This window comes from Anopheles funestus, chromosome 2RL, assembly GCF_943734845.2.
Source record: "Anopheles funestus chromosome 2RL, idAnoFuneDA-416_04, whole genome shotgun sequence".
In the NCBI taxonomy this organism is placed as follows: Eukaryota; Metazoa; Arthropoda; class Insecta; order Diptera; family Culicidae; genus Anopheles; species Anopheles funestus.
The window spans coordinates 12675158-12697811 of NC_064598.1; the positions used below are offsets into that span (position 1 = coordinate 12675158).

At 45.6% G+C, this 22654-nt stretch overlaps 1 protein-coding gene and 1 long non-coding RNA gene across 5 annotated transcripts; one reads left to right on the top strand and one right to left on the bottom strand.

Annotated features, from left to right (window-relative positions):
• The first annotated feature begins 3 nt into the window (after window positions 1-3).
• On the top strand, window positions 4-19687 carry LOC125764587 (uncharacterized). Of its 2 annotated transcripts, none has more exons than XR_007418476.1 (3): window positions 4-381; window positions 15693-18562; window positions 18666-19687. It is a non-coding gene; the product is annotated as an uncharacterized LOC125764587 (long non-coding RNA). The 2 variants fall into 2 exon arrangements; XR_007418475.1 differs by lacking the exon at window positions 4-381 and adding an exon at window positions 11088-11192.
• LOC125764586 (actin-binding Rho-activating protein) lies at window positions 920-14175 on the bottom strand. 3 transcript variants are annotated; one of them, XM_049428957.1, is made up of 4 exons: window positions 13028-14175; window positions 3515-3657; window positions 2294-2453; window positions 920-2180 (listed from the first exon to the last, which is right to left on the bottom strand). In XM_049428957.1, the coding sequence occupies exons 1-4, from the start codon at window positions 13070-13072 to the stop codon at window positions 1956-1958; spliced, it is 573 nt and encodes a 190-aa protein (XP_049284914.1). In that variant the 5' UTR covers window positions 13073-14175; the 3' UTR covers window positions 920-1955. The 3 variants fall into 3 exon arrangements, with proteins under 3 accessions (XP_049284914.1, XP_049284913.1, XP_049284912.1); XM_049428956.1 differs by lacking the exon at window positions 13028-14175 and adding an exon at window positions 10587-10753; XM_049428955.1 differs by lacking the exons at window positions 920-2180; window positions 2294-2453; window positions 13028-14175 and adding an exon at window positions 3776-10580 and having other exon boundaries at window positions 3581-3657.
• Window positions 19688-22654: the final 2967 nt, after the last annotated feature.

The following is a 22654-nucleotide window of genomic DNA, read 5'->3' on the forward strand; positions in this document are numbered from 1 at the left end:
ACACTTTGACAATAGCTGTCATTGCGGCATCACTGCGGTCGCTCGTACGGACATTGTTGTACTAAAAACATAATAAAATATGTTTTCCCCCCATAATAATTGTAAACTTCACCTAGACTCTGGAGTAGCATGTTTGCTTGTGATAAAATAGTTATTTATATAAAGATTACGACAAAGAAAGAATTATTGGAAAGTGCGATAAGAGTGACTCCGGACAAACCAATCAATAAAGTAATTTGGAAGTCCACATGGCGGAGAAGGCGTGGAGACGGAGTGATAGCGCCGATGCGTGCACCAGAAAAACCTGGATAATGTATTGGCAGACGACTGTGCTCTACCGTTCAAAGGACTGCTGCAACAGGCCAAGACCCCTGATCAAAAGTAAGTAATATTAAGAAATACTCTCTTAGTTCAAAAGTTCTTGTATCAAAAGATTGGAGACAATCAGAAAAACAAAAGACCCAATGTGTTCATATTGGTCTTAAACGAAACAGAATGTACCACTTTCGATCGATCGATCTATTCATCTGGGAAGCATACAATTTCATATTGTGCTCTTCATCTTCACGGGAGTACTACAAATGCAACATTTGAACACACTAATGCATCCATAATGTATGCCTTAATAATGATTCAACTCTACGATCACGCATTTGTCTCACCGATTACACTCCCAATGCGCACAACAATCGATTGCATGCTCTCGTGCATTTGCTGCAGCTTAGGCTAATTCATACGTATACGTACTGCTGAGCGGTTTAGCATGAGAATCTGCTGCGTGCATCTTCATTTGTCTGTGGAATCTACATATCTAAAAGCATACATCTCTCCGGAAGCTTACCCAACAAGATGAATGAAATGTTTTTCGCCGTTTTCTTTCATTTTCCCATACAACAAAAACGCTTCTCCAACGCAATGATTGAGTTTCCGTTTTCTTTATTATTTTCTTGCAAATGTTTCTATCAACATACGATCCATTAGAGTACGAGAGGACTATTACACGATCTATTGCGCTACTTCTACTCCACCTATGGATAAGTGTGAGTTGATGCGTTTCCGGGGGTTGAGAACCTTAAAGACTATCTTAATACTGTCACTACTGACAAGCGGATTCAAAGCTAAACGAAACATAAAATTGGACAAAACTTGACGACATCGAAAAATACTAGAAGTCATATCTTAACGACAGGGGAAAAGGAAAGGCTTGGAAGGTCTGCGAAACTATACTAGCGAAACATTTGCGCTAAAGAACCTGAATGAGATGAAACAAAAGATCGGTTTAAATTTGGTGCTGGTACTAACAGGTAATATTCCTCTTAAGGCTACTATCGCTAACTTGGTTCCTACGATTGTTACGCAACTCCTCAGCCTCTGCGCTATCAGTTGCTGCGAACCGTTTAGTATTTGGTATACATCCCTGGAATCAATCGAACGAATGCGTTCGACACGAAAACACGCGCACAAAAATCATAACCAGAACGTCCAGAACAGAAAACAAAAATATCGGCAAACGGGGGGTTTTTTGGGCGAAATATTAAACGCGCGCCCCACGAATTTGCCACGAGAACAAGGCACTTTACAGCTACAACGACGAGTGGAACTAACAGTCAATCGGAACCGACTACCATACCTAACAGCTATATCAATCATGCGCTTTCGCGCGCTACCCAAAATATACAGATCAAATTGTGGCAACGCAAATGGGAAGATCCCATTGCGTGTCGCTTGCACGGCAGTTTCCCGGCCAACTATATAACCTCTAGCGGCACTCCAAACCCATTCACACTTGGACCTTTCATACGATCGTACATACACCGACTGTCCACCATTCGCTACCACACATGCAGCACCGAGGAAAGTATGCTCCGCGGACAAAAGTACATCCACAGCAAGCGACATCTAGGTTAGAATCGGAGCGTTAGGCTTCGATTTTCCTTACACGTAACTGCTAAACCCTAGGGTAACATATTGGTAGGCTGTGGGTTGGGACTTAAACTACGGCGAATTTCTGTCTGCTTGCCGACAAGAATGTCACGGATCTGAGCGACCGGTTTCGTTAGATACACTGGTACGTGGTCGTCGCGGCGCTGGAACAGGCATTCGCCCTCGAACTGAATGAGGTCATGTTTACGGGCGCGCAACAACAATCCGACCAGCTTATCGTTGATGTGTGTGTAAATCTGTGGAGAAGGAAGAAGGATATTTAGAAGATCATTTACTTCCGCACATGGAGTATAGACGATCACTAAATGTGTCGTTATTTGTGTCGGATCTCCCAATGGCCAATACGTACATTAAACAGTTCACCGAAGTAAATCATTTTCATGTCGGGATTCTTCTTGGATACTGGTTTGCCATCAGTGTCGATCACCTGGCAGAGTTCGAGCATTTCCTGGTACACTTGAATGTTGGCCTTCTTACCTCGGTATTCAGTAAGACTTCCCGCTTTAGGTCTACAGAAAGTCGAAAACGAAATGGGAAGAAAACAAATTCGGATTTAATTATCAAGACCTCAGCAACAGCAACATCAAAATAGGAGACAATTCGAATTTAGTGTCCACTTACATACTAGGGTTGTTAAATACGCTTTTATTAGTCATGTTAGATCAGATTTAAGCATGCACTTTTTTAAGTGATCGTCGCAGTACTTTCAGACTGGATAGTGAAGGAAAGTATTACAACATATAAAGAGAGACTTAATGCGGAAGAAACTGAATTGCTTCGCCTGAACCTCGGGAAACATGAAACTAACAAACAGGCAGCTGCTGGTGACTAGTTTAGCAGTTCTCGTGTGAATCAAAGAAATGCGACTGTATTGGGTGCACTTATCATTAGATCATACATCCGTGTGTTCAATACGATGCAACTTCTCCTTCCTTGGGTACGCCTTGGGCCGTGGGCCGAATCAGCCAAGCATAAATGCGCATAACAAACTGCTGCATGTTTCTTTTTTATTGCCACTTTTCGAGGGAAGGGAATTCCGCTGGCCCAGAAACGCCCACGACAGCGGAGGATTTAAATCGTGTCCGAACGCATGAAGCCATGTCAATTGCGCCCACAGAGAAAGAAAGAGAGTGACAGCGTAGAGGAAGAATACAGTGCAATTGTCTACGGTTATGACGCTTATGCTATCACGGTTACATCACATTGATATGCCAAAAGTGGCGAGCAAAAGCGGACCTAAAGCAACAAGAGCGGCGGGTTGGGCTTGGGAAGTACTAAAGCTACTAGGGCGCACCGAATCAATGGACCGAATTGTGCACTACTTTCGCTCGCGCTTGCTGCACGGAACTCCAAACATTGGGCGTAAGGTTAGCATATTTGATTAGACTACGCGAACGATCAGCTGAGCAGGTCAGAACGGAAAGCCAGCCAGTACAGGGAGGGTGCGTGCATGTTAGCTATGCTGCGGCTAAACAATGTCGAGGTGATCGAAGAGCTGTGCGGCGATGCCTCACCGCTCCACGGTGAAGCTTCTCCATTACGTCCTTGCCCGTCGGGTTGGTACACTTACTTGCCGTACTCCTCCTTGCTGATCTGTAGCCTTGCCATGCCGCGCGTCGCCTGTGCATCGGAGAACGGATTGGAGAGCTGCGATTCCCGATGGCTCTGGGCTGTTTGGTTGAACAGGGCCACCTTCGACGAGAGTGGAGAGTCCTGTGTAGAAGATAGTGGAAAAGAAATAAATTCCGAATTAGTGCGAGCCTTTTCAGACAGAAGTTCTTTATAGCTTAAAAAATAGTTGGAAGCGTTTACAAGGAACGATCGTTAGTACAGCATCGGTCTGGCGAACGGGCGCCGCAATGGCGCATCGGATGATCGTCAACTTGGGTGAAAAGGTTCTGCAAGGATTGTGCGTCGGTTTCGCTTATATCGCTACGTTTCAGCTCGTAGCACGCGACCAGACGCCGTACGTTCGGACCACGCACTACTTCCGGCTCGGGATCACGCTGCTGACGACGATCGAGTGACATTTGGTGCTGCTGCTGTCGTCGGCGACACGATCGCTGACGGCGCAGTCCCTCTTCGCGTAGAATACGCTCCCGAAGATGATCTTCCTCCAGCAGGAGACGACGTTCGATTCGACGGAGTCGCGCTTCTCGGCCCGTTTCTTCATCCTCCTCGAGGTCTTCCGATGCGGTGCTTGGATCTTCTTCCTGACGACGTTGCGCACGACGCTGCTGAGTTCGGTTGCGCTGACCACGCGGTGCACGACGCCGTGGTGCTTGCTCTTCCTCGGCAGGATCTTCCTCCTCTTGTGCCTCTTCTTCTTCCTCTGGAGGATTGTTACGACGGCGAGCAGCTTGGCGTCTTGGAGCGGGTGCCTGAGCACGATTTGGACGCGGTCTTCTTGGAGCACGGGGCTGTTCTTCTTCCTCCTCTTCGGCGTTGTCTTCCTCCTCTGGTTCTTCTGGTGCTGGCTGTCGCTGACGACGCTGCTGTGCTCGTTGACGTTGCTGCTGACCACGTTGTGATGCCCGGGCAGGACGAGGAGCCGGTTCCGGTTCGGGTTCTTCCTCCGGCTCTTCTTCCTCTTCCTGCTGTTGCTGTGGACGTGCCCGTCTGGTGCGCCTAGCCGGAGCCTGTCGGCGAACCGTTGCCCGTGCCCGTGGTCTTTGGCGTGGCTGAGGCTCTGGTTCTTCCTCCTCTTCCTCTTCCGGCTCCTCTTCTTCGGGTTCCGACTGTGCCGGGCGTCTGGGCCGTTGCGCGGCCGGTCTGCGTTGAGAGCGGCGCGAGGCAGGACGTGTCCTCGGTGGCTCTTCCTCTTCGAGCGGTTCCTCTTCCTCCTCTTCCGCCTCGCTCACGATCCGTCTGCTGGCTCGACTTCCAGCCCGACTACGCCGTAGCTCTCGCTCTTCTAACCGCAGTAGACGACGCTGTGTCAACTCCAGTCCAGCATCGAGACAGATGCAGCAGCTACGCTGGCACGTTTGGCAGTTGGAGTGTTCTGGCGCACTGCGAAACACACGCGATACAATTCCACCCATTCTAAGATGCACAGGATGGTCTTTGCAATGCAAGATCACCTTGAACAGGACACCGTTGAAAAGCGTTGAACGGGCACTTTGCGGTGTTTTGCCGCGTAGAAGCCACTAGGCACCAGCAATTGAGTATTTGAGTGTTTTGGGGATATTTGTTGCTTTGTGTGGCGAACAAAGAAGAAGAGAACCGGTTGCTAGAACTTTACCGCTCGAACGATCGAACGTTACAAACTGATCGTTCTAGCGCGGCTGAGGCTTTTATTGATTGGTAGCTTCTTTCGGGGTCAGCCGAACGGCGGATGGGCTATGATATGCCACTGCCACGGCCGGAAACGATGCATTGCTGAGTGCAAAGCCTGCGTGCAGGCACGTTTCGCTTGACCCGCACCAAGGAGCGCATCATCGATCACGTGCCGGTGCAGGTTGTTTTGGTAGGATGCAACAAAAAAAGGACGAGCCCATTTTCTCCAAGGTACTGCAATTGCTTGAACCCAACCCACAAAAAAGAGTGAGTGGATGATTTTGCAATCCGATCGCATGATACAATTTATATAATCAAACCGTGGTGCCGTCAGATGTCATCTGAAGACTTTAACCAGTGAAAGCTATCTGGAGCTCGACGGTGCACTAAAACCCATTTATTATGCCATTAAGTGGATCGCTGCTGAGCGTGAATAAAACTTTGTATGGCTCATGAGAAAAACAAAAAAACCATAGACAACGAACGATCTTTCATCAGACTTTCTCACAGATGTGTAGTACCTACTATCACTTCTATGACGACACCTTCCCGCCCAGTGACAGCTGATATCATATCCCCCCCAAAAAAGCGTACCGTTGCGGCTAAGCGTAACACATCGAAAGTGATCTACACTACCGAAAGGCGTACACAAAGCTTTACGAAAGGTTTCACTCTCAGCCAAAGATCACCCACCGGGATGCAGAAAGATCGTGTGTGGACCGATCGAGCTGGGGAACAAAAAAAATGCACATTTTCCCAGACGCTTTGCGAACGGCGTGTTAATGAGGGAAATGACGTTCCCTAATGTAAGGGGACCTCCCAAGGTTCGGTTCACGTTGCTTTTTTGCCTTTTGCAAAAAGGTTTTTGCCTCCCTCGGACACCTTCTTCGATTGAAGTGGAGGAATGTAAAAGAAAATATGAAATCATCGGTTTAACGATGATCACGCTGCTCACACACTCCAGAGCGTCTCAAGATTGGTAGCGCTTCTTTGTGGGTTGAACTTTCGATTTCGATTTTTCGTCGGTAAACATCAGACTCGTGATATGAAAAACCGGCACACCGGATAACAGTGAAAAGCGTAGTCGAGATGAGATATAAAGAGATTCTTCCTCGTACATTGCTATTCTCATCGGGCAGGGCACCAGTTTGAAGATAGAATTGTATCTTTAAAAGCACAGCGAGAATATAATTAACATTTTCTCATAATGGGTAGGATTTCCCACACTGAAATCAGAAATCACACACAAAGAATGGCCAATCGATAATGTTGTGTTGTGCCAGCTTGGAGTGTTATTTCGCGCTCGTTCACCACGGAAACCTCAACCATGCCGGACAGACAAGTAATCCAGTATATCGCCGCAGAGAACTTCACATGGAATCTAACGGCACTTGCAGCTACTCATCACTTTCGATTGTGGGTCATTTTGGACTTTCGTACCAGACGGTAATAAAGAAGAAAGAGTAAAAATAAAACCCTTGAGCAGTGGAACCCATTGAAGCTTAATGATTCGATTAGCACATGAAGCAGGGAAATAAATGAAAAGTACTACTCTTCTTACGGATCGATACATCGCACACATACATCGCATACTGGGGGGGCGACATAATTCGTTCGCTTTCACATGATCGCTCCCGAGGCTGGAGCACCGCTATAAGTGAAGGCTCGTGTGAACAGATGTGGCCGCATTGTTTGTGAAAAGCCCGTAAGCCACTCGTGATATCCGCTCACCGTCCCAATACCAATCTTTAGCCTGAGCTAAGCTACCAGGGTGCCTTTTGGCAATTTGTGTATGTATGTGATTTTTTGATGTCGTTTTTGCTGTTTGTTGCCTTTGCACTGTTTTTCCCCTCACTGTCTTTAATTAATCTAATCAACTGACTGTTTGCAAATTTTGCCTTTCGCTTTTTGAGCCACGAACATCTCTCCCCTGTGGAAAAACACCGTGGGCTCTTTCTTTGGTTTGGAGAAATTTGGGAACCATCAACTCGTTCGAGAGTGATAAATTATCGCATTAGCCGCTAGATAGTGCTTTTGGAAGTAGTACACAATGATTGTTATCTATCTGTCTATTCAACCCAAAGCGAGAAACCTCTAAACAGAGAGACACAGGGGCACGGAAAGTGCGGTACACTGTGCGGTCCATAATTGGACACCAGTTGAAGTGGGGAGGTTTGTAACGTTCCGGCCACAAAGATAAAGTACGCTTCGATCGCGTGACTACTACACGTTCAGGTGGAATTCTAGCGATGGATTTTTACTACTTGAGGTACGTGTTTCTCACTAACCCGTTTAGATGGTAGAGTTGCACCAAACGGAAACTAATAAACTTCTGTTTTTTGTGCACTCTATTTATGCGATGGTTAAAACAATTTGAGGTTAAGCTAATGTTCTTGAATTTGTTTTTCTTAAAGACTCTTCAAGTCTTGCTACCTTCAAGGTATGCACTCAAAAAGAAAGAAAAACGGATGGAAACGATCACTACATAAAGTCCTAATTGAATGCTTAACTTTCTCTCATTTTGGCAACCCAAAAAAAAGCCCCAAAAACTGACCGTTCAAAGAGAGCACTCACCCAAAATAGGCTCCAAAAAAAAGGAGGGGGGAAACCAAGTTTTCGCACACGTACGCTAGATTTTGCTAGTTTTAATTGTAAAATAAAGACAGCAAAAAACCGGAAGTGTGTGATACCTTTTTTCGGTCGCGTTAAATCGCGCACCAGCCTAATTGGTGTCTTAACATTTTACTGGCCATTTCATTAACCCATCCATTACACACACAAAAAAATAAAGTATCAGTAAAATAGAAAATTTTTCCATTCGCTTTCACACTATGGTTTTTGGAACGTTTGTTTTGTGATGCCTTTTTTTGGAGTTTGGTTTTTCGGTTTGTTTGTTTGCGGATGATAAATGAAACATTAATATTGATAATACGTCGGTGCAAAAGAAAGCAGCATTCGTTGCAACAATTCGATGGCGATTGGTGTACCTTCAGTTATGAAAACAAGAGTACTGCCCCGAGGGCTTAAACCCCCAAAAACCAAAACAAAAAACCCCTTTCAATTACGTTACGTATGAAGTGTTGATTATACATATTTTATCTTGTTTTTTTTTAGAGAGAGAGAGTGCCAACACACTCGGTACGCTTCAATGCGTGATCTTCAAAATGCGCGATCTTCTGATGGGGTTGAGTGGTATAAACAAAAAATAAAAGATTAACCAAAGCACAAATGACCAATCGGTCCAACCCTATCTCGAGCTCAAAAGCAGCAATCAAAAACAACCTCCCCCCCCCAAAGGTGTACGGAACCCGCATAATGCGGAAATGGGGTGTGCATTATGTTATCAGCATTTCTTCCGTCAATCAAACCGTGCTCGCGGAGCTGGTGATTTTTAGCTCGCGATGATCGATGAACGAAAGCTCTCCTTTTAGTACGCCGTTGCTTTCGCGTTCCATTATGCAACACCGGACACGCATCAACATCTTTGGCTGCTGGTTGGTGCGTTTGATTAGACATTTTACCTACAACTTTTTGCCTTCCGAATGTACCGAATCTGCTAATGAAGGGCAAAAACAACGGTTAGAAAACAGTGTAAACTATCAACAACCATTTGAAAAAAAAACAGTGCTGTTGACTCCAAACTGTCCTTGACGAATTCCGACGGCGGGATGATTTTGTTTCCCCTTACAACAAAATTAATTATGCTTTTGCATGTTTAGAAAAAACACGAAATTTCCGTCTGTAAAGAAAAAAAAATGTCGCCTTTTCCTTCAAACTGTGTTTTGTCAGATATAAATAAAACCTGTACGCGCGCTCTAACGACACCTTCTTCCTCCTCACCATTTTGGGCCAGTTTTCATTGCCAATCCGGTCAAACCATTCTTAATCTTAAACACCGTTACGTTGTTCTTATGCAACGCAAATGTTCTCTGTTTGAAACATTTGAGCAAAAACAAAACAGGAAAAATCAATCATTCCCGTCCAGCAGCAGCAAACGTGGCATTCTTGCTGTCCTGTCAATGGGATCCGTCCGTGCGGACGTGGATGGCATGCGCGGCTAGTCCCATGAACTTAGCATTCATACTCAGCATTGCCCGCGGTAGCGCTCTAATTAATGTACAAGATAAATCTGTCCACACTGCAGGGCGGACCACATTTCTGGCGCGATCAGCAGGGCCAACGAAGGAATCGCACGCTCCCGACCGATCGCAATTCGGAAAAGTTCAAGTACAAGTTCGAAGCCCTTGCTCTTGTGTGCCGTCTACTTCGTACACGGTACGCGACGATTTTGCCGATGCGCGGACGACGCCAGAACGCGGGTAGAAGTGCAACACGGGCGCACCCTCTCGCTTCATGCTTCCTTTAATGCGGCGGCGAGTGTTCAGGGGCGGTTTTGTATATTTTGTCCCGCTGGTTAGTGGTGTATAAATAGCAATCGTTTCGAACTTACTCATAACCTCAATGGAATGCCGATTCCTTATGCCAAACGTTCGGTATCGGCCGTCGAGAGTTTCCCGGCGTTGGTAGGGGATGCCGTAGCAGAGAATTGTAAACCTTTTTTTTCCTTCTTCTCCTAAACGACACCGAATGATGTGCATAAATTAATCTACCGATACGTTGCGTGCGTGGTTCGGCATTAGAGTAAACTTCACCGAACTGTGCCTTCAGTTTGCTGACGCTGTGGAAATCAATCATTCACTCGGAAAACATCCCATTGACACGTGCACCACCGACCACCGACGCAAGCATGATATCGGGAAAGTTTCGATGACGCCAAACAGCCACCTGTCGACGTGGTCGACATCGTACGTACGGCCTCTTGTACCTCTTGTATCCCAGGCGTATTCGTCCGCCACACAAAACCCCGGTTCGTGCGATATCGAATGTCTCCGACCGATTGTGAAATGATGCGGAAATTCGGCGACTCGCACGATCATCAAACACCGTCGCCTAGCAACCAAGCGCGAAAAACGTGAAAACTCATGCCACACTTTTATCACGAGCCCAGCGAGAGGGGAAGGGGAGGGGGAGGGGGAGAACCAGCAGGTCTGCGGCATTAGAGTTTTATTTCTGGCGCATTCCAACGTGTCCCGCATCACTTTGCAGCCCCCCCCCCCCCCGCGGTCCGTCCCAAGATCTTTTTCCCCAAAGAAAGATTCGCCGAAGTGAAATGTTTTAATCCGGTGCTTCGGCTCATTAAAACCAGTATGCGATGCAGGGAAGGTTTGATTGTGGCCACGGCAAACATTTCCTTTTTTGCTGGTTAGAAGTTCTTTTCGGTTTCGTTTTTTTTTTGCACACGCACACGTTAATTGGGGGTAGGATGGTATGCAGGATCATCTGTTCCACTAAGTAGCACTTACTGGTGTTTCGGACAGCCGTATAGTGACGGAGCTGCGTCTTTCGGTTGTAGACATTCCTTTGCGCAAGAATTCGAATTCGTAGGCGAAGATTGAGGAACTGCTGCTGCCCAGCACTAGAAAGCACCACCGTTTTTGGTATATGAACCGCGTGTGTCTGGTTGTGGTACTGCGATAGTTGAAACTGAGATCGGTATCGGTTTTGCATACCGTTACCAATAGTTAGCCAATTCATCTCGTTCGATCGGACCTGATCGGGACCCTGCAGAAGCATGATCGGTAACCCACCGAACATTGTGCCGAGATGAGCGAGATCAATGATCGCGCAATCACGATCGTAACGGTAAGCGGTAGCAGTCGGAAGGTTAGCATATTAGTCCGCCGACATCCTGGTACGGTGCGTCAAGGTTAATACAGTGTTCTCCCTTTGTAGCAGCGGAACACGACTGGATTCGATCGACTGTCACACCATATGCATTTTGTCCCAACCAGCATGCTAACGCGGCCAGTTCGCGAAGGTCATCCACAGTGTACCTCGGAGCAGCGTATTGCCTTATGTGTCTATATTTATTTGCCGAGAGTATGACATTGTAAATAATTTGCACAACGGTAAGGAAAAGAAGCAGTTATCCGGGGAGGCAAACGGGCGAGGGAAGGCCTGCAATGAAAATAGAACTCACGTCCTGCCAATCTTCGACTGGTCCCACTGTCAGGCAGTAGTGGGTACGACACATCGTATCCGTTCTGACAAACATTCGCCCATGGATGGAACGGTACGTCAATCGCTTAACCGCGTCAGTTTGAGCGGCTCATTGCGTGTACTCATTTATCTGGCCGGTGTCGAATCGGTGCTAATCTTATGTAAGTGATACCTCCCCTGCTGTGCTGGTGCTGGTGTGCTTCCCCAAATCTTCACACGGGATAAATATTAAAACAAGCTAATTCGGGTCATCGTCACGCTCGTGGTCACACACGTGGGGCCCGCGATTCGGTATATCTGCAATGTTTCCATCATAATGTTTTAACCCCATGAACCCATCCTTCAAACGGAAGAGTTGGCAAAAATGGAGTGTAAAAATAGATTACTTTAAAAGCGTGAATGAAGATCACTTTCAGGTGTGTTTGCGTGTGTGCACCATGGTACGATGTAATGCACCGCATTACGGAACGACCCATTTCATGGTTTATGATGGGTTTCTTTCTCCACCGAAAAGCTGTGTAATGGACGGTGAAGGTGTCATCACCGACCGGAGCTTCTTTTTCGGGGGATGAGTCAATGCTTTGTGTCTTAAAACCAAAACAGACATCTGAAGGTTACAGCGCACGTGTTGCAAGAATGTTTGAAGCACTTAACACTGAAACACTTCACAACATCTCTTGTAAGCCCTTATTACAATGTGTACCAGTTTTGTTGAAGAAAATTAATACATTCCGCCAACCCCTCTTGCTCACCTACAAAGACCGCGTTGTGGCCCGTAGTGAGTGGTGAAAGACGCCGAGTTCCCAAAGTTGTGCCCCTTTCGTATGACATAATGATCAATAATATTGGGGTCTGTTTTGGATGAAGTGGGTTATGAACCTATTGTGGATCGCTGCTAATAAACACATCCAACTACAATTTGCTCATTAACGGTCAATAAATCTATACGCATCGAAGAATTTCCGTTTTATGATCGTGGGTGCATCATTATTCGCCATCTTCCATTCACCATCATCACACGGTATACGCATCCGTTGCAATGTTTGCGGTGCTTTTCTACTTCCCGCAATTGAGCGGCTCATCTCATCACTGCCGAACTTTGCTGACCTACTGCTTCCAGTGTTTTACATGCGCAATCATCTGCACTATGTCCGATTGCATCGTTCCGAACCAATCAAATAACTCTGCCGCAGCAGTTTGTTGTTTTTTGTTTTGAGTACATATCCGGATGAGTAAGTGTGCTTTCTTGGTGGTGTACAGACTGTTAACCTAACCTTGCCCGCAATATCTGCGCGAAAGATCGCCGACAGGTAGAGTAGGAAGTAGTGCGGTAAGCTAATGAGCTTGGAGAGAAGAATTCCAACAGCTCACAGTTGGCGTTTCGGCTAAAACAAGCATTCGCAGCTTGTTCCACCCCGGTGCACAGTCGTCGTCCCATCGCAAGATCCCGGAGATCCAATTTCATGCGAATTGTTTACCCAAACAATTCGAAGCTGACCAAAAACAGCAAACGCTGCAGATATACACCAAATTAATTGGCCACAAATTGTTAACCCTGATTTGCACACCCGAGAACCGGGTGGGGAGTTTCTGTTTTTCTTTTTTTTTCTGGAACAGATTTATTCACCGTAGCCAGCGTGGCGACCACCGTTTTCGATGCGAAGATATGAAATACGAAAGATCGGACCGTTTATCTGATACAAGGGACAGTATACAGTTTTCAGGGATTCCTTCCAGTACTTACCACTATCAATCGAAGTGCACCAAGTTCGTGTGCTACGTCCGTCATCTTGTGTATTCGATCGAGTTCCGCACCGTCCTGCTGTTCCTGTGTTTCCTCCTGGCACGCGTCCTGTTCTGGCTGTGTTTTAAGCTGTTCAAGCACCTCACGCACAACACTACCAGCGTCGACTGTGTTTCCGTCACCGCTGGAGTCTGTAACGTCAACTGGTCGAGCACTGCTATTGCTGGTGCCCTCACTACAACTACTAAGGCGAGACTCACTGACGGATGCCAAGTCGACCACCTTGATGTCTACCGTGATGGAAACGACGATGCACGATGCTGCCGCTGCTGACTAATCAAGGCACGTTGTCACCACTAAACGCGACAAGGAAGCGATTCCAATCGAACTCGAACCTCACAGACACGATAACACGACGCTGCGATACGCTTTTAGTGTTTAGTGTCCTTTTGCACACCGCTTTTACCGCTAACACCGGTTGTAAAGCCCGGTAAAGCCCCTTATCGCTTAACCACTTAAAACCTGGCGTGTGACGGTTTAAAACACGCGTCGCACTATTCGGAATTGACACGTGCACCACTGATAGGGTCCGAATTTTGTTCCACTTCCTACTCGCACGATGTGTCTAGGAAGTGTTGAATGTCTGTGGTTCGCTTTCCGCCCGAGTAACCGCTTGTTTCGCGCAGGTTCAACCGTAACGCGAAAGGCAGAGTTGGATCGTGCGACTTCACACGGCACCGAACTGATGACTGATGGCGAATGTACGGGCTCGCACTTTTCACCGGGGGGCAACTCGTTGGGCTCACTATCCAGTGACTCCCTTTGGGTGGTGGTGGTGGTTTCTCTGGAACTCGCACCGGTGGCTCTCCGCACACAAAAAAAACGTTTTGCCTCCAACGGAGTGTTCCAACTACAACCACAGGGTGAGGGGCGTGTGTAAAGAAACGAAGGCAGATGATGGGATCGGGGTGGGTCTTCTCTTCTGCTACTGCTGTCGACTCCAATCACTTTGCTACGATGATCGCTAGACAACTAACCGTACTCAGCGCGTTGGTACCCACTTGGATGCTGCTGCTGACTGTGTGCCCGATCTGCACTGTACGAACGATGCTTCTGAACTTTTGCGACTGGCGGACAATGTTGGCCAGCCAGCCTGCTAGCTTGTTGCCCGCGCCTGCAAATCTCTATACGCGATTGGAGGAGAGTCTGGTTTTTTTTCTGGTACGGTGTGCTCATGCGCGAGCGCGAAATTCCTCAACCTGACCATTGCTTTCCGCAACAACGCACGCGCTCCGTCGGCGGGCCACTATTGCTGTGAGTCCCTCACAGCTGCTGTTGCGCTTTCTCTTGCACACTGCGGCATAACATCTCAATTGTGTGTGCGCATGTTTTATCTTTCTCGCTCAAAGCCAAAGTCTCTCATCGCGGTGAAGCTCTTTCACAAAAAGTGTTGTGTTTTGTTTTCTGTATATACTCTTTCTCACTTACCACAACATTTCTTCCCAGCCCCCCAAAACCCATCCCTTTTGTATACTCTCCCACTTCTAAACTCATCGAACATTATGTTTTCATTCACCTATAAGCATTTGTTTTTATTTCACGTTCCGCGCACGATCCGCGCACATTTCCCACACCGAGCGGGCGGGTCGAAGGGGGCTTTCTTTCTTTGGCTCATTGAAATGCTTACTCAAGTTTTGCTTTTTCTGTTTTTGGTACTATTTTTTTTTTTCGACAATCACGGTTTTCCCTCCGAACAACACTGCGCCTTGTGGTGCTTGGTGCGATGAGTAACGCAGTGTGTTTGGCGCGGTTTTTTGTTGTTTGCTTGCCTGATCGATTGAGCCATTCTTTGGGGCCTGGTGAAAGACTCTCCCATTGTGGGTGGTCAGTCATGCATTGTCAATTTGGCCAATAAAAATGTTAATGATTTTTCAACAGGTTCTGTCTCAAACGATCTGTTTTAAACAAAAGGCTTTTTTTCGATTGAGTTTTATTTAAATAATTTCAATGGAAAAGGAACATTATTTTGCATTTGAAAATGTTTTACAAATAAGTATTAAAATACATTTAATTAAACCATTCCTAAACCGTGACATTTATGTACAATTAATGGTTAATTTATGTCGCAGATAATGTTACCACTGGTGTTCTAAAAATATTGTCGTCATGTCAATTTTGCTACAAGTCGTGTTCTATATTCGATATAGGCTTTTATTATGCAATTAATGTACCCAACCCAACCACCAACCATTGTCGTCGATTAGACGAAACTTTTCCTCACTTCAGTTTCCGTCACCGGTGAAAAATGGGTAAAAATCTTCTACTTGCTCGTAACAAACATTCTACCGAATCACGTCCCCACACGCTCCCTTTGCATGCTTCTTAGCTTCGTTTGTAAACAATTTTCAACGTACCATGCGTCCCGGGGTGGTGCTGAAACTGCGCAAACATCGTGACCATTCACGCACATCATCGGTTGCGTCGGTTAACGGATTGCGCTGCTGTTTCGAACCATCGCAAGCAAAAGCTGCATAAAAAGAATGAGTGTAAAAACAACATACAAACGCCACAAATGGCGTCAACGAAAACGTGCATCCCGTGCAAAATGATTGGATCTGTTTCATCCCATGATTTGTTTTTTTTTCTTCTTTTTTCGATGTTTTAGAGGAAAAATCGCACACGAACGTTACCGCAATGCAGCGAGAATCATTTCGTCGGTGTCCCATAATGCCACTATCTGTCCCGTACGGAAACACCAGAACACAGTTCTGGTGGAATGTCGACGTGTTACATAAACGGAGACGGAGGTTTTTGGCTGAGCACAAAACCACCATCATCCGGTGGTGGCGACGTCCGACGATCGATGAGCCGATGAGGAATGTGATGAGCAGTATAGCGACATTTGTTTCACACCATCAAAACTACAGCCGGCTGTTTGAGCATCCCTCAGTAGTGGAAAATACTAGCGAATAGTTTTCCCTTCGAGTGTATGCTCTCCTCTGCACGGGGACCAAGATCCTCCCCACCATCCGGATGCTTGATTTGTGTATGACATTGAACGTTGAACTAGGAGCGCATGCTAGAAACCATTAGCTCGAGATTGGCAAAGGAAGGTCACATTTTTCCGCATTTTTACCCGCCCGAGACAGGTTGAGGAATCTTTTCGAAGAATCGCGGTGTAGGGAGGGAAGAGGAAGAGTGAGAGAAAAACACACACATAAATCTGTTTTACGATCGCTTAGCTTCATTTCGGTTTCATCATTTTATTGCTCAAGTGGGAGAAACTCAGAAGCTTAAGGGAACATTTTTTTTTTGGTTCCTCTACTATTTTAAACTGTCTTTTATAGTTGAGCTTCTGTAGATGAGTATCACATTTTAAAACACATTGTTCAAAAAATGACACAAGCATCATTTTTCACTCCATTATGACAAGTGCGCCATGTTTGAATTGTTTCTTTTATAGGTTTAGTTTGTATCCGCCCTAAGATTACTTTTAATGGACGAATGTAGTAATAGGAAAATGCTCACAATAGAACATCAAAACAGGGGGCTCAAAGTTACGTAAAATGTTGTTGACATTTACACCCTCACAACAACCAATCAAAACCGAATTCGAGAATTGAACGAATGATCGCTTAGTGATTAAATCATGCACGGGAGTCTTTTTAAATGGTGGCCAGTATTTCTTCCTCTTAAATGTAGTGAATCCCACTTAGTTTCGAAAAACTCTTCAGTTAATTATAGCAATGGTAACGAGACACACCGATCACACCACAAAGTATTGAAACGGTTCGTTTAGTTTCCCTAGCGCTATCCCTGGTTGGGATAGTTTTGTAATCACACTAAATGGGACGCGACCCTCGCGGCTTTGATGTCGCTCATTATCGTCATATGTGGCTTACTGTGTAGCTCAACTTAACGATGCACGTTGAAAACTAATCAAACTAATGTGGACCATTAATACGGAAAACATTGGACTACGTTCCCCATTTTTGTGGCGGTATGTTATCAAGACTCAACATCATTGGATGGAATTTAAAAATATCTTTTCACGCGTGCCGAAAAAACGCATACACTGAAGAGTTCATATTTTACCTCACGATTTTTCATATAAATCGCCCGTAACCGACCACCGTTGGAATGCGATCAACGCTCGCAGGAATGGACCGAAAGCGATTAACATATGTTTGTTTTTTTTTCCTCCACGTTCCACGTTCATTGACCGTGGCGAGTTTTGGAAAAAAGGAGTGAGAGAGGAACAAAAAATGAATGTCTAAAATAGGGTCATTTTATCGAATTTTGTAATAAGAAAGGAAAGAGAACATCACACTCATTAGTTATTTTTGGAGAATTTTAAACCCAGGCCGTATAATTAACAAAAACGCAAAACTTGATGGAGGCGCCTGGTATTTTGTAAAAACCACGTGGCGCTAAGGATCAATAAAGAAATCAAAGGGAAGGTCAAGCAGATTACATTAAAAAAAAACACACCAAAGAAATTCCAATTTAATCTAAAACGTAATATTATCCCCCATCAAAACTTCAATCGAACCAAAAGAAAAAAAGAAAGAAACAGGTTATTACGCATTTCTGTAATAAACAAAACCTGTTCAACCAGAGGATGTTTGCTTTGTTTGGCATTTTGGGCATAAAAGATCACTGGTTCCAAAGTTTCCAAAAAAAAAACACCTCACACCGGATGTTGACCGTGGACGTAACGCTCATTAAAAGTTGTGTAAATAAATCAAACATCGCGATAATGGTCACTAACTCATCCGGTTGGACAGTCCCACCGAAACCGATTCACGGTCTTTTGGGCATATTTCACCCGCACGTTTAACGGTTCCTCTACTGCTCCCACCATTTGGTTTCGGTGTGTCCTTGAACGCTTCGTATGCCGTTGTTCTTATGCCGCTTGCGAATGTGTTTTTGCAAAAAAAGAAAACGGTGAAACCGAACCCATCATCATCCGTCATCGGTGAGCAACATCTAACATCTGTTTGGTACCGCCACAAATCCCCCTCCCCTTGTAGTGCAGGCAGAAAATGCAAAATTCTTACGATCTTTAGCACCATCTTGGAGCGGAGGTGGGAAGCGGCAAAAAATTAACCGAATGTGATGTGATCGAACCAGTGAAGCAAAAAATTAGAAAAATACCACCAACTACACCGCAACGAAACCGTATGGTTTTTCTAAAATGTTGCCTGGTGCCACAACGGTTCTGTATTCGTTGCATTACGGTCGAATTCATTGCCAAGGTTTTGACCGTTTCAGCTGTGTGTACCGAGGGCCAAAAAAAAACCTGTCTCGTTGTCCCGCTCGGTTTCGCGAGTTCCGTTTTAGTCGCAAAAATAATTTACGTTCATTCTTTAACGAAATGCGAATAGAAAACGACCGATGCAAACACGTTCGTTCGTATTGTCACAAGCGAAAAGTCCTTTTTCTTTCCCGGATGCCGGATATGAACAGTGAACACTGTTGTATTTCGCTCGGCAGCAGGGATAGTTTCGGTCGGAAATGTATTCCAATTTTATGGTGAGTTAAATAAATCATCCAGCATGCAACCTGGTGATGGTGATGGTGCGGCTTTTTTTGGCAAATATCAGTAAAACTAAAACGTTTTTTTCCCTGCAAGCAGAGGAATGTTTAACCGACGTTTTGTGCACCACCACCACCACCAGCCGGATTTTGCCCTTTACCCTTGATTTTGGGCGGATCGCCACAACCGACACGGCGTGCTACGTGCCATCTACGGCAACATGAGACCATGAACTCGGCTCGTGATTTTTCGTGCACCGCAAATGTAAACAACATCATCACTACCATGCCCCCATCATGACGATTGGGATGTAACGATCACCATTCGTTTACATTTTTCCCACCACGAGCACGAGTGGAAAAGTAGCTTTAAATGTATTGTTTTTATCATAAGGTACAGCAAAAAAAAAAGGTACGCTAAATAGTTGGCAAATGATTCGATTATAACAGCTTTATTAAAACACAAACTTTCTTACATTTATCATCTTTAAAACAAATAATTCCACAAACTCTTCAACTCACACACCAAACCACAAGTTCATGAATGAATCTACTGTCCCTGAATGATACGAAAAGGTTCCGTGTTACCCGATGCGATTCTGGTTTTCCCGTACCAAAAAGTTGGCAACGTACGTCCACAGCGCGCAACAGGGTCAAGCGAATGGGTGAAGAATTTAAATGTTTGATTCAACTCAATCCCTGCACGATCGTCATTACGCTTCCTGTGGGATGATTTGTTTACATGCCTAAGGATGTATCGTGTACGTGCCCCAAAAGAAAACACACACACACGCACACAGGGAAACCGATTTTCCTGCGCTTCAAACGCATTGCCGGAAATGTCGCTTTGCATTGGTGTTTCATTTCAAAGCGACAGCAAAAAAGAAAAGCTGCTACTTGTTGGGAAAATGTTCACAAATCATTTCTCTGCGCCATGTTAATTGAAATAATGTGTGATCTGGTTTTTTGGGCGAGAAGGAAATTGTACGATTCAACTTTACCGATAATAAATCTTTTTACCTAAAGCTTAAACTTAATGCACATGAATCTGTGGAATCTGTGGACAAGGTCGTCTATAAAGAAATATTTGAAACATTCCTGAAATTAATGCGTTAGAATAATCAAATGGCACTTTTTCAATTAACAGCTTTTTACATTTCTTCTGTTTTGAATGTATTTGTTATGTACAAAATAATTATTAATGTAGCAGCAAACTACAAAGTTGTGTTATTCATCAGTCCGCATTGGCCGCGCACTGGGAAATCGAGAAAGGCTGCCAAAACGATCAGCACGGAACGAGACAAGACAGGATCGTGATCGCCAAGGTTTTATGCATCCAAAGTAGGCTAGACGCCGGAAAGCGGATTTAACCCAACTTCGTCTTTCAGCACACATCCTGAGCCGGATGTTAAGCCGCATTTGCAATGATGGTACGAAGTGCACGTGGCCGGTGGGCGATTTATTATTGTGTCAGATAGGGCCCGGGTTTCGTTGGGTTATTGATGGGGAAGGTACGAAGGAAAAATGGATTGTACAGTTGGGATGCCCTCTGTAGGGTGATTCATCCCTCCACAAATGCGGGACGATGATGTTTACTTTACATAACCTCGAAATAAGGGTGTAGGATGGCATGTCGCTCAGACGGTGTCCATTCGAATGACTTCGACGGTTATGCGTCATGTTTTAAAAGATCCGTTAAGTGGGGTTAAGGTCAAGTTGGTTTGCTACGGACAAAACACACTATGTGCCATTATGTGCACTTTGATCCGATATGCTTTTGTATGGGAAGATTTTTTTTCTTTATGCATCACAGCTAACCCTTCCAGCGGTACCGGCATGTCCATATTTCTTTGTGCACAATCCACTGACGTCGGAACTGCCATCCATTATACGAACGTCCCCATGTCAACGAAGTTGTCTATTTTTGAGATTTTCCTACCACCTTCCACACGTAGTCCACTTGGTTCCGTGTCGATACGCAATCGATGCGGAATGCGACCGAGAGAAACCCTCCCCCAGGAAACACACCCCGGAGCCCGCCCAGAGCATACGGGGGACAGTTGTTTATTATTGTAAGGTAATTACTTTTCCACGTCCTTTTCCCACGTCCGTTCGATCGGTGGGGTGCAGTTTTCCCTGTCCGAACGTACCCCGAACGGTCACCGTAAAAACACTTGGTTGTGCGTCATCCTGCGTCAATCAGCTTTCTGGTCCTTCTGGTGATGATCATCGCTCCCAAAAAACCCGGGAACGATTGCACGGTGCCGGAAAATCGTCCGTCTTTCAACGACAGTACTGTGCGAGTTTGTGCGCTTGTTTGTGTGTGTGTAGGTGGCCAAGGAGGAGAGTAGACGAGGGAACGAAAAGCCGGGATTTGCGATTTATTTTCCCAATCGGCACATTTCGCGCCATACGTCATCGGGATCGGGACTATTTCCGCACGCTACTTACCGTCGACGAATGACGGATGGAAATGGGCAGTTCACTTGACCTTAAAAGGATACGATCGGTGATGATCGAGTTGTGGCGAAGGTTTGCATCATATCTACAATGTAGTTGATTTGATTGGTTTGTTTGAAATTTTCCACTTCCCAATTTCAAATCTACGAGTCACTGGGAGACGTTTTTACGCTCACCAAAAATAAGCTCCAATCGTTTGAGGCGCCGTTGACGTGACAGATTCCAAGTGTCCAACAGTTGTAGTATCTATGCGCTTCTCCTGATTGACAGCGTGTCACTAGAGAAAAAATTGTTTTTATTGCTCTGTTTCGTGTGAGAATGTTTTAACAAAAGTGCATTAAAAGCTAAAAATTATTTCAATTTTAAGAATGTTCCACTTATAGCAACAGGTTTGGTCTTCCGTTTCTCATCACAAGCCAAGCATACTTTGGTGGCCGATCTCATCACTCTACAATGCCGTCTGGCAATATACGGCCGTTGGGCGAAATAAAAATAACAACCAAATAAAACCAACAGCAAAAAAGAAAAGCCACGAACGAATGAACATTAAAACCCGATCAGCATCAACGCAAAAATCCAGCCATGGCCGGTTGCAAGGAACGAACGAGTGTGTAACAACTATTGAGGCCATGTGGACATATTAATCCGCCCGACCCCCGTGTTTGTGGAATGTGGCGCGCGGTGTATCATTTTTCCAGTGGCTGACGATTTTCGGGAGACGCTCGCGTTCGCGATCCCCGGAATTGCGATGACGGGGGGCATGGCGGTGGTGGTAGATCATTTCACCCAACCGTTACCATTAATCTAGCACCGCCACTTCAACATGGCGCCAGTCGCAAGGCGGACGGCATTTAAAGATTTGCGTACGATTATGGCCCCCGGGTCAGATGATTGACTGTAGCTGGTGCGTTGGCACGTTCGGGATACAGATACCAGGGGGAAATTCTAGAACTGTACGAAACTGCGATGTTAGACTGCAGTGTCAAGACCCGCCCGGTACAGGCACGATCTAGCGATCGAATCTACCGCGTGGACGTGTGTTGCACGGAGGTAGAGTTCAAGTGGCCACCGCTCTTGTCGTTCGAGTGGATCATTTTCGAATGTTTGTTTACTTTTCCACCCGCTGAATTTCTTTTTACCACCAACCCCTGTCTGGTTTGGTGCGGCTGTTTGGAACACCTGCAGCAGATGGTACACGGTATGAGGCGTATCCTATCGACGCCGGTGTCGGCAAACAGGAATGTGTCCATGAGCGAGCTGTTGTGCTGTTTCGTAGATTTGTCAACAGGCTCGCTGTGTGTCCATAATTAACCACTTCCGGCGACGTTGAATGTTACATGCCTGTAAGATTATGGTGCTGAGACAAGGACTGTTGTCAATTGGAAAAAGTTTGGTTGAAGAAAAAGGAGTTCTTTTTTTCGCCGAAGATGACAAGAATTACAGAAATAATCGAAGTTGATCAGTATGTTAGTAATCTTGGGAATCACCCTGCTGCTAAAGGTGGGCCATAAAATAGCCAAATAGCTAATTAACACAAAAAAAACATGATGGATCGAATTTCCACGGGAAATGAGAAATGGGTCATGTACGAAAACGATCAAGCAGCTTGGTTGGGAAATTTTAATTCGG

What these genes read in the sequence shown, in the direction of transcription:
- LOC125764586 (XM_049428955.1), bottom strand. Translation starts at nt 4,988, where the DNA reads ATGGGTGGAATTGTATCGCGTGTGTTTCGCAGTGCGCCAGAACACTCC.